Genomic DNA, 14828 nt, shown 5'->3' on the forward strand with positions numbered 1-14828 from the left:
TCTGCCTTTCACAGATGCACCATATTCTCTTGTGTGACTGCTAGCTTTGTTTCTAATAACACCTACCCTCTCCAGTCTGTTTCCTAGAAGCTGGTGGATCCAGGTCATGTAATAGTCACTGAAAGTGAATCAACCTCCTTTACAGGAGATTCTCAGAGACCTCCAGCCTGTCTCAGGTGCCCCTAGAGACCTCCAGGTGGTTTCAGGTGCCCCCAGATTCCAACAGCTGCAAACAGTATCACAAACCTGCAGAAAACAGACTCTTGTTAAGAGTGTACACCCACTTAAGCCCCTCTTTCTTCATAATGGTACCATGTAAAAGCATCAGAGCCAGTGCCCAGTTCATCAGAAACATCATGGAGCTTCCTCTAAGTTAACTGCAGCATTGACTGCAAACTGCAGAGATCAGAGGGCTGGGGCTGCTCTCCCTAAGTGTCAGGGACAGTGACAGAGTTGGGCCTATCAGCACAGGAAGTGCCAATTTGCATGTGCTCCTCCACTTAGACACAGAAAACTGGAGTTCATAGTTGAGGGTCCACTCTCGACTCAGAGTGACAAGCATCCTTGTGACAGTGGGAGTTTTATAAGATGATGGTTAGTCTGTATACTGCAGAGTTATTCTTTTAGTTGCTAACTTAGACCTTCAGTCATTTCAACACAGTTTAATGTAGGGAAATATTCCTCAAGCACAGTATTCCATGCTGTTCAGTTCAGAATAAATGCCCTGTGTGACCTTGTTCATGTACCAACACACATAGAGAGCCTCATCTCCATCATCAGCCTTCCTGACTAAGGTCAGTGGGCACTACAAGGGCTGCTCTCTTCTTCTTTCAAGACGAAATCCCCACCCATTGTGCATCTGTGCATTGCAAGTCCATCATTGTGGAGAGAGAGAGTGGGAAGAAGGAAGAAAAATGTGCAGAGAATTTTACCTGCTCAGGAACAGTAGCCAGACACTAGTTTTGATGTTTCATGCTATCATGTTTAGATTTTCCCATCTGCCTCCTCCTGCACACACATGGGAAATATGTAGAGAAAGCAGGGATCCTCCCTCGTTTAATGCAGGTAGGGAATTGAAACCGCACAAACCCCTCCCATGAGCAGGACCCTCCTTGACCTTGTCAGGGATGAACAATAAAACCTGAGCCACTCCTTACCTGGCATGATCTGGACATCCCTGAGTAGCTGACAAGTCTCTCCTGCTGTCAACAGACTCCTCAATGAAGTGACTCTCTTCTTCAGCCCCTCTTGTGTGACCTCATTAGCCTGGGCATCTATTCCATGTTGTGTGGGTGATCCCTCTACCTCTGCATAGTGTAAACTGCTATTGCTGTCAAGGACATGAAGCGAGATCAATGGCCATCATCACTGGGGTTCTTTGTCCTCTGTCATTGGGTTCATACACATCTGGTGTCCACTGTCCAGCAAGCACTTGTTCTGCTGCACATCAGCTTCGACTCTGAGCTGTGTGGGGCTGGGCTGCACTGCTGGGTCTACCAGAGCCTCTGGTAGATTCAGCTGATGTGGGTCATGAAGGCTTGATGATTCATTATGACAGGGGCAAATAAATATGTGTGACTTTATGAGTTTGGTGCATGTAAGAATGTTTTCTTCCTGTTACAACAAGCCTCTGTAATTCATATAGTAAGATGTCAGCAGGAATCATGAAGGCAGGGAGGCTCCCAGTAGGGACCTGCTGTGTGGATAGGTAACCCCACACCTGCCAGGAAACCAAGAGTAAATCTGCCTCTGCAGCTGCTCCTGAACTGACTCCAGTGCTCAGTGTGCCCAGAGCACCCCTGCTTTCCTGATCCTCCTCTCAAGCCCACACCTCTTGTCTCCCACAGGGAGGTTTTTGTCTGGGCTCACACTGAATTCCCTTCACTGTGTATCCCACACGGTAATACTTGGCCATGTCTTCAGATCTCAGGTTGTTCATTTGCAGGTACAACTGGTTCTTGTCATTGTCTCTGGAGATGCTGAAGTGGCCATGCACAGAATCTGCATAGTATGTGATACCACCACTATCACTGATGTTTGAGACCAACTGCAGCCCCCTTCCTGGGGCCTAGTAGATCCAGTTCACTTTGTAGATACTGAAGGTTAATCCAGAGACTGTGCAGGAGAGTCTCAGTGAACCCCCTCCCCCAGGTTTCACCAAACCTCCCCCAGACTCTACCAGCTGCACTTCACACTGGACACCTGCAAACACGAAGACATCAGGTCAGGAATGTGTCACCCTCACACTGTTTCTCTCTGTTATACGCACTCATATACTCTGCCTCTTGTTCTCCATAAATTACCTCTCAAAATAGCAACTAGGAAAAACCAGCTGAGCCCAATTTCCATGGTGAGTGGTTCTGTCCTGAGCAGAGACTGGGGACACCTGGGGGTCCTGGGCTGGGTTTTTGTCCCAGAGCTGCAGGGTCAGGACTGGGCTGCCTTTTATGAGCACATGGGCCCTATTTGAATGTCCTCTACTATTTATGGACATGTGTTAATTTTCAAATCAGTTCTTCTGGACATTACAGACAAGGTGACTATGTGAGGCTATTTGTGAGGAAAGTGACATAAGACAACTTGATGGTTGGTGGTGACATGAAAGACATAGACCCAGTGTGTGACATGGCTAAGGGTGCATGTGTGTTTAGGATTACTCTTTACATTTGAGCCTCTGTCATCCCCACTGACCCAAATGTTCCAGGGGATGGGCACATGACTGAGGAGAGGAAGTTTGCATAAAATATCTCTATTTGAAATTTGAAATGCCTTTTAATGTAACCAGCAAGGACCACTACCAGAAATTTATAGTTTCATGACTGGAGTGACCATTAAAAGTGCAAGGGGTTCCTGTTCATTTGACAGAAAGTTCTCCCTGACCTTTTTTTTTTTTTACAAAGGAATCCAAGTATGAACTAAGAACAGAGTGAGACCCTAGGACACATGGAACCAGTCTACACAAAAGTGTGTGTGGAGCATTGAGGTCAGAAGCATGAAGTCTACAGAGAAGCACACAGTGCTACAGGGACACATTTCTTTAGTGGAGTTTGGTGCTGCATGTCCAGCAACTTCACTGCTCATCTTTGTTTTTATTTCCTAGACTCTGCAGTAAAACCAGGTTCTAATATTGGGGACACAGAACAAACTCAGTCATAAGTAGATCTGCTAGGTGAAGATGTAGGTGGAAATTGGCGAGTATTTTTGGCGAAATTAGTGAATTTTTACATTTAATAAAATATTACTATGAGAAACCTTCACACCAATCACCGATACAAAATAACAGAAAATAAATGAAATCATCATTGATATGAAAAGCATCGTTTTCTTCATTCATGAATTGCCAAGTAAATAAATCATTTATATTGTCTCTCCATCCTGGGATTGGTGGATCTAACTTTATGTAAATCTGGTCAGCTCTATGGTTCTGTCTTATTTTCATCATGGGTGTCCCTGGCTCTGTGGACCTGTGTCATAGTTCTAATCAGGAATATAAGAGCCAGGTTCATCAGAACCTGCAGGTTCATCAGAAGTACATTTCAGAAGCTTCCTCTCCTACCTGCCTCATCCATTTTCACATCTGCACATGATCCTCAGGAATGCTGTCACCTTTTCCTCATGAGACAGGTGTCACATAGGCATGAAGTCACACGATGTGCAGATCAGTGTGCAGAACCAGAAAGAGATCCTCCCAGTTAAATGCATGGATCTCTTGCTTAAAGGGGTTAAACAAGCCTGGAGCCAGTGTCTCAGGGCTCTTGTTCCTTACATGGTGATTTTTCCTCCTCATTTAGCAAGTTCAAGTTGTCTTATGTCACTTTCCTCACAAATAGCCTCACATAGTCACCTTGTCTGTAATGTCCAGAAGAACTGATTTGAAAATGAACACATTATTTTTACTCAGCCATAAAATGCTTCTAATCCTTAGCCATAAGAAAATCACATCTTACTATTTGGGACTTGGACAGACCTAGAGAGTATTATGCTGAATAAAAAATTCAGATGGAGTAACAGCAATGACACGTGATTTCTCTTTTATGTGAAATCCAATGAACAACAGCAACAACAACAAGAAACCAAGAAGGGTATAAAGAGTCTCACAGACACAGATTAGGAAGCCTGGATAAAAAGGGAAAAGAGACAAAAAATACAAATTGGAGGTTCTAGGTTAAACCCAGGGAGGTAAATCACAGCACTCGTAATAAAGTCAATAATATTGTAATAACTCTACGTGGTGCATGGTGGGTACTGGAAATGCTGGACCATCACATCACAAACTGTGTAAGTATAGTACTACTCTGGTGTCCTCTAGAAGCTCATATAATATAATGAAGAGTGGCAATTGGAATTGAAAAAATACAAAAAAAAACAAGAGATCTAACCCAAATTCTCAGGTACAACAAGTAAGAGACATGACTGAATTGCAGGGCTGTGCTCAGGTTTCACATTTACTGTGAACGTTCTGAATAGCTTTAGGTTTATTAAAGATGCCCTTTGAGAACCTTGGCCTAGTATTATTTGCTGGTAGCCCCTACCTCAGTAACACACTGGGGGCTGCTAACCAGGACTTACTATTATAATCTACTTGTGGAAGTGTCTTACCTGTTCCTCCCAGAGATTTCAACTCCGTAGGTGATTACCATTAAATGCCCCATTGTATTGTGTATTTGTCATCAGCCTGGTCATCCACATAAAGCTGATGTTTGTCCCCCTGTCCCTGTGTGGCATCACCTATGCTTGTTTCTGAGAGCCTGATGCCAAGTCAATGACCATCACTCCTGGGGTTCTTTCTCCTCTGACAGTGGGTTCATATGCCTGTGGTGTCCCTAGACCTGCATTTGGTTACTCCAGCATGGTGCCTTCTGGAGAGAGCTCCCTTTTTTGTTCACATCTGGCAGCTTCTTGCTGGTTCCTCCTGTGTTGGAAGGATTAGCAAGCTCTCTGGGCTCATTAAAAAGGGCACTGACTCCTTCATGGGGCACTCTGATGACCTATGCTTCTCCCAAATCCCCACACATAATACTGTCCTCCTTTGGGGATGAGGAGTTAAACACATGAACCTGGGAAAATGCAAATTTTCAAACAACAGCACTGCCCTAGCCCTCTGCAGAAAGGGTGGCCATGTCACCAGTTTGACCTCCGTTATTGAAGGGGTTTCATGCTCCGACTTGCTGATTGTACAGGAATAAATGTGTCAAGACTGCATCCCTAAGTGTGTGGTAATTGAGTCCATTGTCATGGGAATGTAGAACAGGCTGGATGTGGTCCCCCACTGGCAAGGGTGGCCCCATCCTGCTCCCTGCTGTGTGATGACATCAATACTGGACCCAGGTCTGGGGCACTGGCAGGTCTGTGGTCTCAACTGAGGAGAATCCTTAGTATCTTGCCCTGAGGGAGGACCAAAAGAACACTGTGATGTTGTAGATTTTTCTGGAACATGAAACACTTCTCAAATCTTGAACTTGCTGCTTTTGTGCCATCTCCATAATGCTTGGCCAGAGGCAAGCACATAGAAGACCAACCTTGACTGTCTTGTTCTTATTTTTCTGATGCACAATCCCTTTATTCAGGAATAGGGGATGTCATAGAACTTGCTGCGGAGTCACTACATTCTCATCTTCACACCTGGGAATGACCAAGGATTCCCAGATGATGCCTCTATGTACATCCTTCCTTCACAGGAGAAGGAAGCTCTGAATGTGCCCCTTGCACAAATCACAATAAATAACAAGGGTTCTTTTTGCAGCACCTTCCCTGCCTTTTCCTTGCAGTGCCTCTGGTCTCTTGAAAACTTTCCCTGAATGTCTGATCTTCTTTCAGCATCATCGGTCCTGATCTCAGGCCCCTGACTGTGTGTGAGGAAGTCAGGAAGCCCATTGCCCTCTCATCTCCTCAGCACAACCCAGCTGTCCTGACTCTCAGGGTTTGTGACACCCTCAGGAATGTGGGCCATTATACTATGTCTTTGGGACAGTAATACACAACCATGTTCAATGATCTCAGGCTGCTCAGCACCATGTAGGTGGTGCTTGTGCGCTTGTCTGCGGTCATAGTGACTCTGCCCCAACACTACTGTGTGTGGTGTATGTCCTCAGCATGAGGGTTAACATACCCCATCTACTCAAATCCTTTCCTTGGGTGCGAGCACACCCAGTGAATCTTGTAACTTGTGAGAGTGTATCCAGAAGCCTTGCAGGATATGTTCAGTGGGGCCCCGGGATTCCTCACCTCAGCCCCAGGCTGTGCCAGCTGCACCTAGATGTGGACACCTTTGGAAGGGAGACAGGAGTGGTTAGAAATTCCTCTTGACTGCCCCTGGTCCAATCCTTATCACATGGACTTGGAGTCCCATTTCCTGTAACCAATGACACCAGGAAAATGACTCTCCAGGCCTTGTCCAAGGTGGAAGGGCTGGGCAATCAGGATGTCTGTAGTGGAGGGTGTGGCTGTGGGTAATGCTTCCAGGGCACAGAGAGACACATATGTGAACTACTCTACCTCTAATCATTTGTAGAGTCATGAGTGGGGAGGGGAGAGGGCAGAGAGACAATTCTGAGTGAGATAATCAGGATTGAAGACTGAATCGTTGTTATCTGATTTGTGTCCCCTACCAGGCCACTGGGATGTGTGCAGACATAGCCACTCCCCATGAGAAACAAGTCCCCATAGGACATGTTCCTTATTGAGAACCCACCTTTCAGTGACACAGGGACCAGTTCTGGGCTCTAATGCCTGTAGGTATTATTACTTGGATCAGAGTGTCTCCCAAGTGCAGCACTGAGTAAGTTGGGAAAAAAAAAAAGATCCGTGTCTCCTGCTTCTTATATTCACATATAAAGAAACCATAAAAATATCCCCACCAGCTGTGGTTCTCCTGTCTTGTTGATATTGGTAAATGCTCTGATAGAGTAAGATATTTACAGTCACACCATTTGATGGTGTGACTTATTTTAAATGTTTTTAATGAAATGAATGAAATAAATAAAATGAAAAGTCCCAAGCCCTTAGAGGAAATCCATCCACAGTCCCCTGCCCATGGGCTCCTGAGGCAGTAGCCTTGAAACCATGGTCCCCGCATGCCAGCTGCTGTCCAGTCCATGCCCTGCAGGGGAGGGTCCTGTTTGGGCTCACAGGGCATAGACCCTTTGGCACCTCTAGTCCAGGATTAAGGAAGGCCTGAGCCCTGACTTCAGGACACTCCCTCAGGGACACTGTGTTTTAGACAGCTCAGGATAAAGATAATTGGTCTTAGTAAACCCCAGTGATTCTTCAGGGAGACTCAACACAGGGCACTGTGCAGCCACCAGAGAGCCACTTTGCTGGAGCTGCCAGATGCACCGACTCAGCTGGCATCCATGAGTCAAGAAGAGTTTGGGATTTTGTGGCCTCTGATGTCCTCAGGGCCCTGTGCTTGCAGGTCCCATCTGGGTATCCCTGCATTTGGTCCTAATGCCAGTGCAATTCTACTACTCAATAAATCACATAAACATGCACACACACCGTGATGATTTTCATGGAAGTGTCCCCCACTTCCCTATACCTAGGACATGGGCAGGACACCCATTGTCACCCAATCCGAGCAGGTGACCTATTTTGAGAACAGAACACAAGTGAACATGATTGATGTGAAAACTGGAGAGTGCTGGCCCTTTTGGTTTCCTTTCTCACAGCACTTGGAAACTGCAGAGACTGTGGTGAGAAAGTCCTGTCTTCTCCTTGGGAGAATAAGGTCCAGGGTACACTTGACTAGTCAGTCTACCAAATAGTGACCTGATTTGTTGGTGGGGAGGGTCCCTCTGATATACAGAACACAAGTACCTATTCACATGCTCACAGACAGGAGGCTTGAGGGCAGTCACAGAGACACTGGACCAGTATACCCACAGGAGCAGAAGAAGGTGCTGATGCAGGGACAGGGGAGCAGAAAAGTAGTCCTTGGGAGTCAGAGGCTGTGGACCAGTGCCCGTGTAGTTTTCCACCGTTGCCCCTGATTTCCTGAGTGCCTGCTGATGTCTTCAGCTACCCATACAGCCCAGCCCTCATGTTTCTTGAAAGGGTTTTTTGTCTGGTCATGTTGACTTCCCCTCACAGTGTCTCTTGCACAGTGATACACAGCTGTGTCCTCAGTGGTCACAGAGCACAGTTGTAGGGAGAACTGGTTCTTGGATGTATCTCTGGAGACGGAGGTGCGGTTCTTGAGGGATGGGCTGTAGTAAACTCCTCAATCATAACACATGCACTCAATCCACTCGAGCCCCTTCCCTGGGGCCTGAAGGATCCAGTGCCAGCACTAACCACTGGCTGTGTCACCAGGAACAGGAGAATATCAAGCAGCCTCTTCTTCTAAAGCACAGTCCTACCTGCCCGAGAGACCTCAGCCTTGTGTGAGGAGAGAGCTATGAACCCTCACAAACCAGAGGAGGTTTTACCTGGAGCTGGGAGAGAAATTTGTATGTAGGGGTCTCTCCTCTCAAAACTGGGCAGGGACTGAGTCAGCATCCCTACTCAGCATCTCTTCTCCTGACCACATAAATTGTGTGACCTGTGGTGAGAAGGAACCTGGGTTCAAAGGTGCATTGCAGAAAAGTCAAAGATAGCCCCAATCTTTCTGAGTACAAAGGCAAAATTTGAAACTCATTTTTTGGTAAATATTATAAAGAATTAGCTTTATGTCCATATACTTTCTGAAACCTAAAACATGAAAATATCTACAATTGGGAATATTTTATAATCATACTTTTAAGTTTAGTAATATGTTGATTTCAAGGTAGTTATAAATACAATCCAAATATATAGAACTGTTTTTACAAGTCCCCATTTTCTCTAACTCAAACATATGTCACCATGGTTATGTGAGTAACTACAAAGTATGAACAGGTGGGAGCACTTTAATTTTTGCTGTGAGCATCTTGTGTTTTGCCCTAGGTACTCTGTGCTAACTCTCCCTTAAGGCACCGTGACCTACAGCAAAGAACCCTCAAAAATCACATCAGACAGAAGCACACATTTATACACAGCAGAGATAAAACAAAGCAGCCACTAGTCCTCTCTATAATGAACTGTTGTGCAAATATTGAACAGACAATGTGAGCAGAGTCCTCACGGACCCAAGTTCTCAGATTCTGGTGCTAATGATTTGTTGTGTTCAGAGGCAAGGCAAGGGTGTGTCCATAGCTGTGCTCAGAGGCAAGTTCACTGCGAATCTCAAAGGAACCCTCTCCACCTCCAGCCCCCATGAGAGGGCTGGGTCCTGTGGCCAGAGGGTCCTGGACTCTTGCATTACATGGAATGTCCTTCATAGTCAGGATACACTATTTTACACATGTATCATTAGAAAATATGCTCGGTAGTCTTGCCTTTTCATTTCCATTTTCAGTATCTTGGTGGGACAAAATATTGTAATTTTAGCTAAATTTAATTCATCAGTATCTTATCTCAATACTTGAACTCAGAATTCTCCAGACAGCTCATTCTCACAGAGACTACATCCTGCATCTCCCTGACATTTTGATGAAGAACTCTGTGGTCCTGAGTTTGCAGAGAGGAGCATCAGTGCTGGTTCACACATGGCGAGAGTCACGTGCAGAGAAGCAGCCCCCTGTCTGACAAGTGCCCCATAGAGATCAGTCTGGTCTTCCCCCAGAGTGAGGCCCCACGGGGCATCCATCTCTGTGATCATAACAATGAATGTCAGAGGGGATGGGCCAGTCACCATATTCTGATTTCATGGATCTTTCAGGTGCTGTTCATTTTGGATGAATGATCAAAAGGATGAACATTTTGTCCAGAAATGCTTTCACATCTGAAGCATCACATCAAACATATCAGCTACTGCCAAATTCTATGACCACACTTTCCTGTGCAGTCACGTGCACATAGGGTCCTATGGACACCAGACCACATATGTGACAATGTTCCCATACAGTCCTAATGGAGCTCAAATATCCCTATCTTTTGGGGCATCATCAATGCTGTAGTGTCATAATGCCTCACATAGCTCACAGGTTTTTGTGTTCACTGTCATTCCAACGAAACTGCTGCACTGCCAGTCTTGTAAAAGCACAGCCCCTGGGGTCACAGTGGTGGCTGAACCATCTAGGTGTGTGCAGTTCCACTGTGACATTCTCACAGCACAAGCAGACACAGTGACATACTTCCCAGGCCCTATCTGTCCCTACCTGCACAGAACTGTAAAGCAGTTTGTGACATCAGCCTTGCTATAAATATAACCATATCTACAGACAGGCATTCATGAACCCACATGCTTTTGCTTTAGGTAATAGTGATGTTCCTTGTATTTGAGCACCTGCCTCTAAATTACAGTGACTCTTAGAGACCCTGACTCTTGATGTCAAAAGTTTTATAATTCTGGCACTTATTGCTATTGTGTAGTATACATTTGTTATATCTCCTGTTTCAACTACTTTGTAAACACACATATTAACTATTTTCTTACATTTTGTACTTTTCTGTGAATGTTTTTAAATGCATCTTTCAATTCTGAAGCTAATTAAAATTTGGATGGAAAAAATGTGTTGACTTTCTCAGTCTGTGCTTTCTCTGTGAGTCCCAGTACAACCAGGTCTCTTCCAAGGCCATGTGCACCCGGTCCCATTGACCTTTGTCTGTCCCTCCAGCAATGTCACATGGTGTTCTTCACTGTGGATATTGACCTGTCTTCTTCAACTTCTACAGAGTGATCAATTATATGTGAAAATAATAGCATGTGTGAAGAGACGGATTTCTGGAGGTCCTTGAAATTGGCTTCACCTAGAATCTGCACCATTCTTGGGTCATGACTGTAAACCTCAGGCACACGCACCTTGGTCAAAGGTGTTAACCTTCTGGCTTCACTTACCCATGGAAACACAAGCCAGGTAACAGAACCTTGGGAGTCAAAGACACTGTGGACCTCGGTGTGAGGTTGAGCACATCTCATTTGTCTGCTTCACACTCATGCTGCTCCCTCCCATCATCTGTAGAGACCCACAGTGACTGGCTGAAATGGCCACAGCCTCAGGATCCATGGAGTGGAGGTTAGCACAGTCCACCCCAGGACAGGTGGACTTGTTCCCTGTTCCCTCTCAGGAGGATCCCAGTGTCAATGTTATACCTCTGACCGAGGGCTGCACCCACTCTTCCCTGGTGAATGAAGGCCTCAAGGGGGACAAGAGCCGGTTAAATGTGACCTGTGTGAGCAGAAGAGGGCAGAGCTCATCTTCACTGTGTAACATCTGGGCAACTCTGGAACATGAGGATAAAGAGCAAATATTTTGGTTCAACAAGAAGGATTCCCACCTGTTTTTATTTTTCTAACCTGTAAATAGCAATGTTCCTTTTTACACTTATTCCCAAACTAAAATATTGTTAGGTAATCTTGCTCTGCACTTTTCCGTGACCCTTCAACTGTATGAGATGGGGTAAATGCACAGCCCACTCTCTCAATCCACTATGAACTCTGACATAAAAGTGAACTGTGTAGCTCACTGGCCTTGGATGCTAAGAGAAACATCCTTCTCACACCTGCAAGACCCGGACCACTGCATCCTGTGGGAAAAAAAGAAAGTTAGATGATGTGGGGAGACTTGTATTATCCTACATGCATGCCCTCACACTCCTCCTTCCCATTCCCCAGGATAGTGTTGGAATCAGTGAAGTGGAAACATTCTCCTGGTAAGTGTGAGCACACATTCATGATTCCTAGAAAGCAGCCCTTACACATTTTCCTCTTTGTGTGCATGCAACACATGTTTCAATAATTAATTTCAGTTCCCACCAAAAGAGAACTATGAAGATGATATGGGGCACAGGAAGTCCACCTGGTGTGGTGCCTTTTTGCTCATTGTCACATGCTGTGGGCAGAACAGTATGTCCCTCAATGCGAGATAATGTAAGCCAGCTGCCCATGTGGTGTGGTGTCAGTATTGAACTCCTTCAATAGCCCTCCAGCAGTGGCACCTGCCACAGTGTCTGTGAAGCTCAGAGCAGAACAAGCACCTGTTTCTTGTGGGACACATTCACAGCCTCCTTGGGCCATGGGATGTGGCTTCACGTGTCCGCAGTGAAATGTGCTGGCCATTCCCCAAGGACATCAGTCCCCCAATCAGCTGCCATCTGAGACTGGCAGACAGCACAGTGGTTGCTGGCACTTGGCTACTCCATGGATGCAGGAGGAATATGTGGCTTAGAGCACATCATGGCCTCACACAAGCTCCCTGTGCCCTTTCACCACAGGATCCCAGGTGGCCACTTCAAAAGGGAAACTGGGAAGTCCCCTTGCTTCTTCCTGTGTCCTGAGAGTTTCTTCTAATGGGGTGTGGCAAGCCTTACTCAATGTGCCCCTTATACCCTAGAGCATTCTGTAGGCTTGGGCTGCATATAAACATCTCTAGAGTAACCAGGTTTCCACTTCCATCTTCATGATCCATGGGCACTGCACTGGACAATGCCCATGTGTCTTTCACACCCAAGCACTGTGACCGTTCATGCCAATCAGAGAAATGAGCCCATGACTCAGCTGACTAGCCTGACTAGTTCTTGCATTTTTCCCCAGTATTTTCCAACATTCACAGTGTGGTGGTCTTTCACACAAGAGCCTGTCCAGCTATCTAAAAATACTTCCTGTTACCCAAGCAGCACTATGCTGCTCATTTGGGAGAAGTTCAAGGACAAGTAGCCTCCTGGCAATAGGAACCTACAGAGCCCCCTGTTCTCCAGGGTCAGCCACAGGAAAAGTCTGGCTCCCTGACCAAGATCATGAGGAGCAGCCTCTAGCATTCATCTGCTGTCACGGACCAGCACAATTATCCCCATTTTAGTACAGAGCCATTCTGAGCAGTTGTCCTTAGGTAGTTGCTTGTCTCTCAGGTCCATGGCTTTGTGGATATTTTAAGTTCCAAATTACTTCATGTTCTTCAGTCATAGGAGGCTTTGCATGCTAAATAGTCAGCATACAATGGTTTATACCAGGTATTCCTGCACTTGGTTACTAGGGAATGTTGGTGTTAATATTCCAGCGCTTTACACAGGTGAACTCTGGAGATTCATCACCTGGCCCAGTCTGTGCCAGTGAAAGTTGCATATACATCCTCAGTTGTGTCCAAGTGTGAATATTGGTGTCCAAATACATGGATAAAGGCATCACAGGTGAAAATTCAGACACCACTGTTCATTACACAGGCTCCCTTTCAAAGGGGTCTTCTCTTCAAAGGGGCCTTCTCTGGGGTTGGTCATGGAGGGGCTGTGTGCAGTTCCACGTGTGGCCTCCACGTCTGAGCTCCATGTGTGGGCTCCACGTCCTCCAGATCCAGCAGCCGGGAAGGCACTGAGTTCTCCTTACTTCCAGGGACACACAAGAGCATGTGTTTGGTTGTCAGTGTCTGGAGAGTGTCACACATTCCTCTTACCAAAGAGTACTGAGAAAGTCCCCATTTCTACAGGACCCTGGACCTGTGATGGGTTTACCAAGCATGTGTCATTTCTGTGTGCCACCACTTCATTAAAGTCAGTGCATATTTATCTTCTATGCTGTGCATGTCATTATAATGCATCATCACACTTAGGACCTGCATCAAACAAACATACTTCTACCATTCACGGTAACCTAATGAGTCATATAAATATCTATTGTTTCAGTAAATGGATGTTACAAACCTTCCCCCATGAAAGCAAATTACCATTGGTTACTGTCCAAGATCCGGCAAAGAAATATCCTTCACTAAGCTCTATCACTGTGGGTCCTGAGCACCCCCTGGTGTCTTGGGTGCTCTGTGCAGCCCAGGCCTTCTGTCTCCAGCAGGGAAGTTTTTGTCTGGACTCACACTGACTTCCCCTCACTGTGTCTCTCACACAGTAATACATGGCCGTGTCTTCGAGTTTCAGGCTGTTCATTTGCAGGTACAGCATGCTTTTTGCATTGTCTCTGGAGATGGTGAATCGGCCTTTCACAGAGTCTGCATAGTACTTCTGACTTCCATCACTCCATATAACTGCCACCCACTGCAGCCCCTTCCCGGGTGCCTGGAAGACCCAGTTCATTCTGTAGCTACTGAAGGTGAATCCAGAGGCTACACGGGAGAGTCTCAGAGACCCCCCAGGCTGCACCAAGCCTCCTCTAGACTCCACCAGTTGCACATCACACTGGACACCTGAAAACACAAAGACATCAGTTCAGGAGCTATCACATGTCTACTGTTCCTCTCACATCCACTCACATACTCAGTGTCTCTCATTCTCCGCCAATTACCTCTTAGAATAGCAGCAAGGAAAATCCATCTGAGCCCAGACTCCATGGTGAGAGGTCTGTGTTCTGTCCTGAGCAGGGAGTGGAGGCACGTGGGAATCCTGGGCTGGGCTCCTGTCCCAGAGCTGCAGGGTCAGGGCTGGGCTGCTTTTCATGAGCAGAGGGGCCCTATTTGCATGTCCTCCTTCTATATATGGAGCTCTGGTGTTGGATGGTGACATTAAGGACATGGCCCCAGAGTGAGAACTGTCCAAAGAAATATGCCTTTAAGAATTTATCTCTATGTCTTGCCAGTTTGGCTCAGTTGTTCAGAGTTTTCTCCTATAACTGAAAGGTTACAGGTCCAATCACATCTCTTCATGTGTAGGGGAAGCAACTGATATCTCTCTCTCTGTTTCTCTCTCTCTCTGTCTGTCTGTCTCTCTCTCTCTCTTGTCTTTATCTCTATCTCTTTCTCACTAAAAGCAATGAAAAAATATCCTCCTGTGAAGATAATAGAATAATAATATGACAAATGAAAGAATTATTCCCTTCATTTGACCCTGTGTCTTCCCTGGAGACCACACAGATCTGGGAGTTAGGTATAAGA

The 14828-nt window shown here is 46.0% G+C and overlaps 1 gene segment (V, D, J or C); it reads right to left on the minus strand.

The window, feature by feature from the left end:
* Positions 1-11514: 11514 nt before the first annotated feature.
* LOC114496806 lies at positions 11515-14377 on the minus strand. The segment is given in 3 exon segments: positions 11515-11544; positions 13684-14144; positions 14243-14377. Coding segments are annotated over 3 exon segments (537 nt in total).
* Positions 14378-14828: the final 451 nt, after the last annotated feature.

The sequence above is a fragment of the Phyllostomus discolor genome, chromosome 5 (genome assembly GCF_004126475.2).
Source record: "Phyllostomus discolor isolate MPI-MPIP mPhyDis1 chromosome 5, mPhyDis1.pri.v3, whole genome shotgun sequence".
Taxonomy (NCBI): Eukaryota; Metazoa; Chordata; class Mammalia; order Chiroptera; family Phyllostomidae; genus Phyllostomus; species Phyllostomus discolor.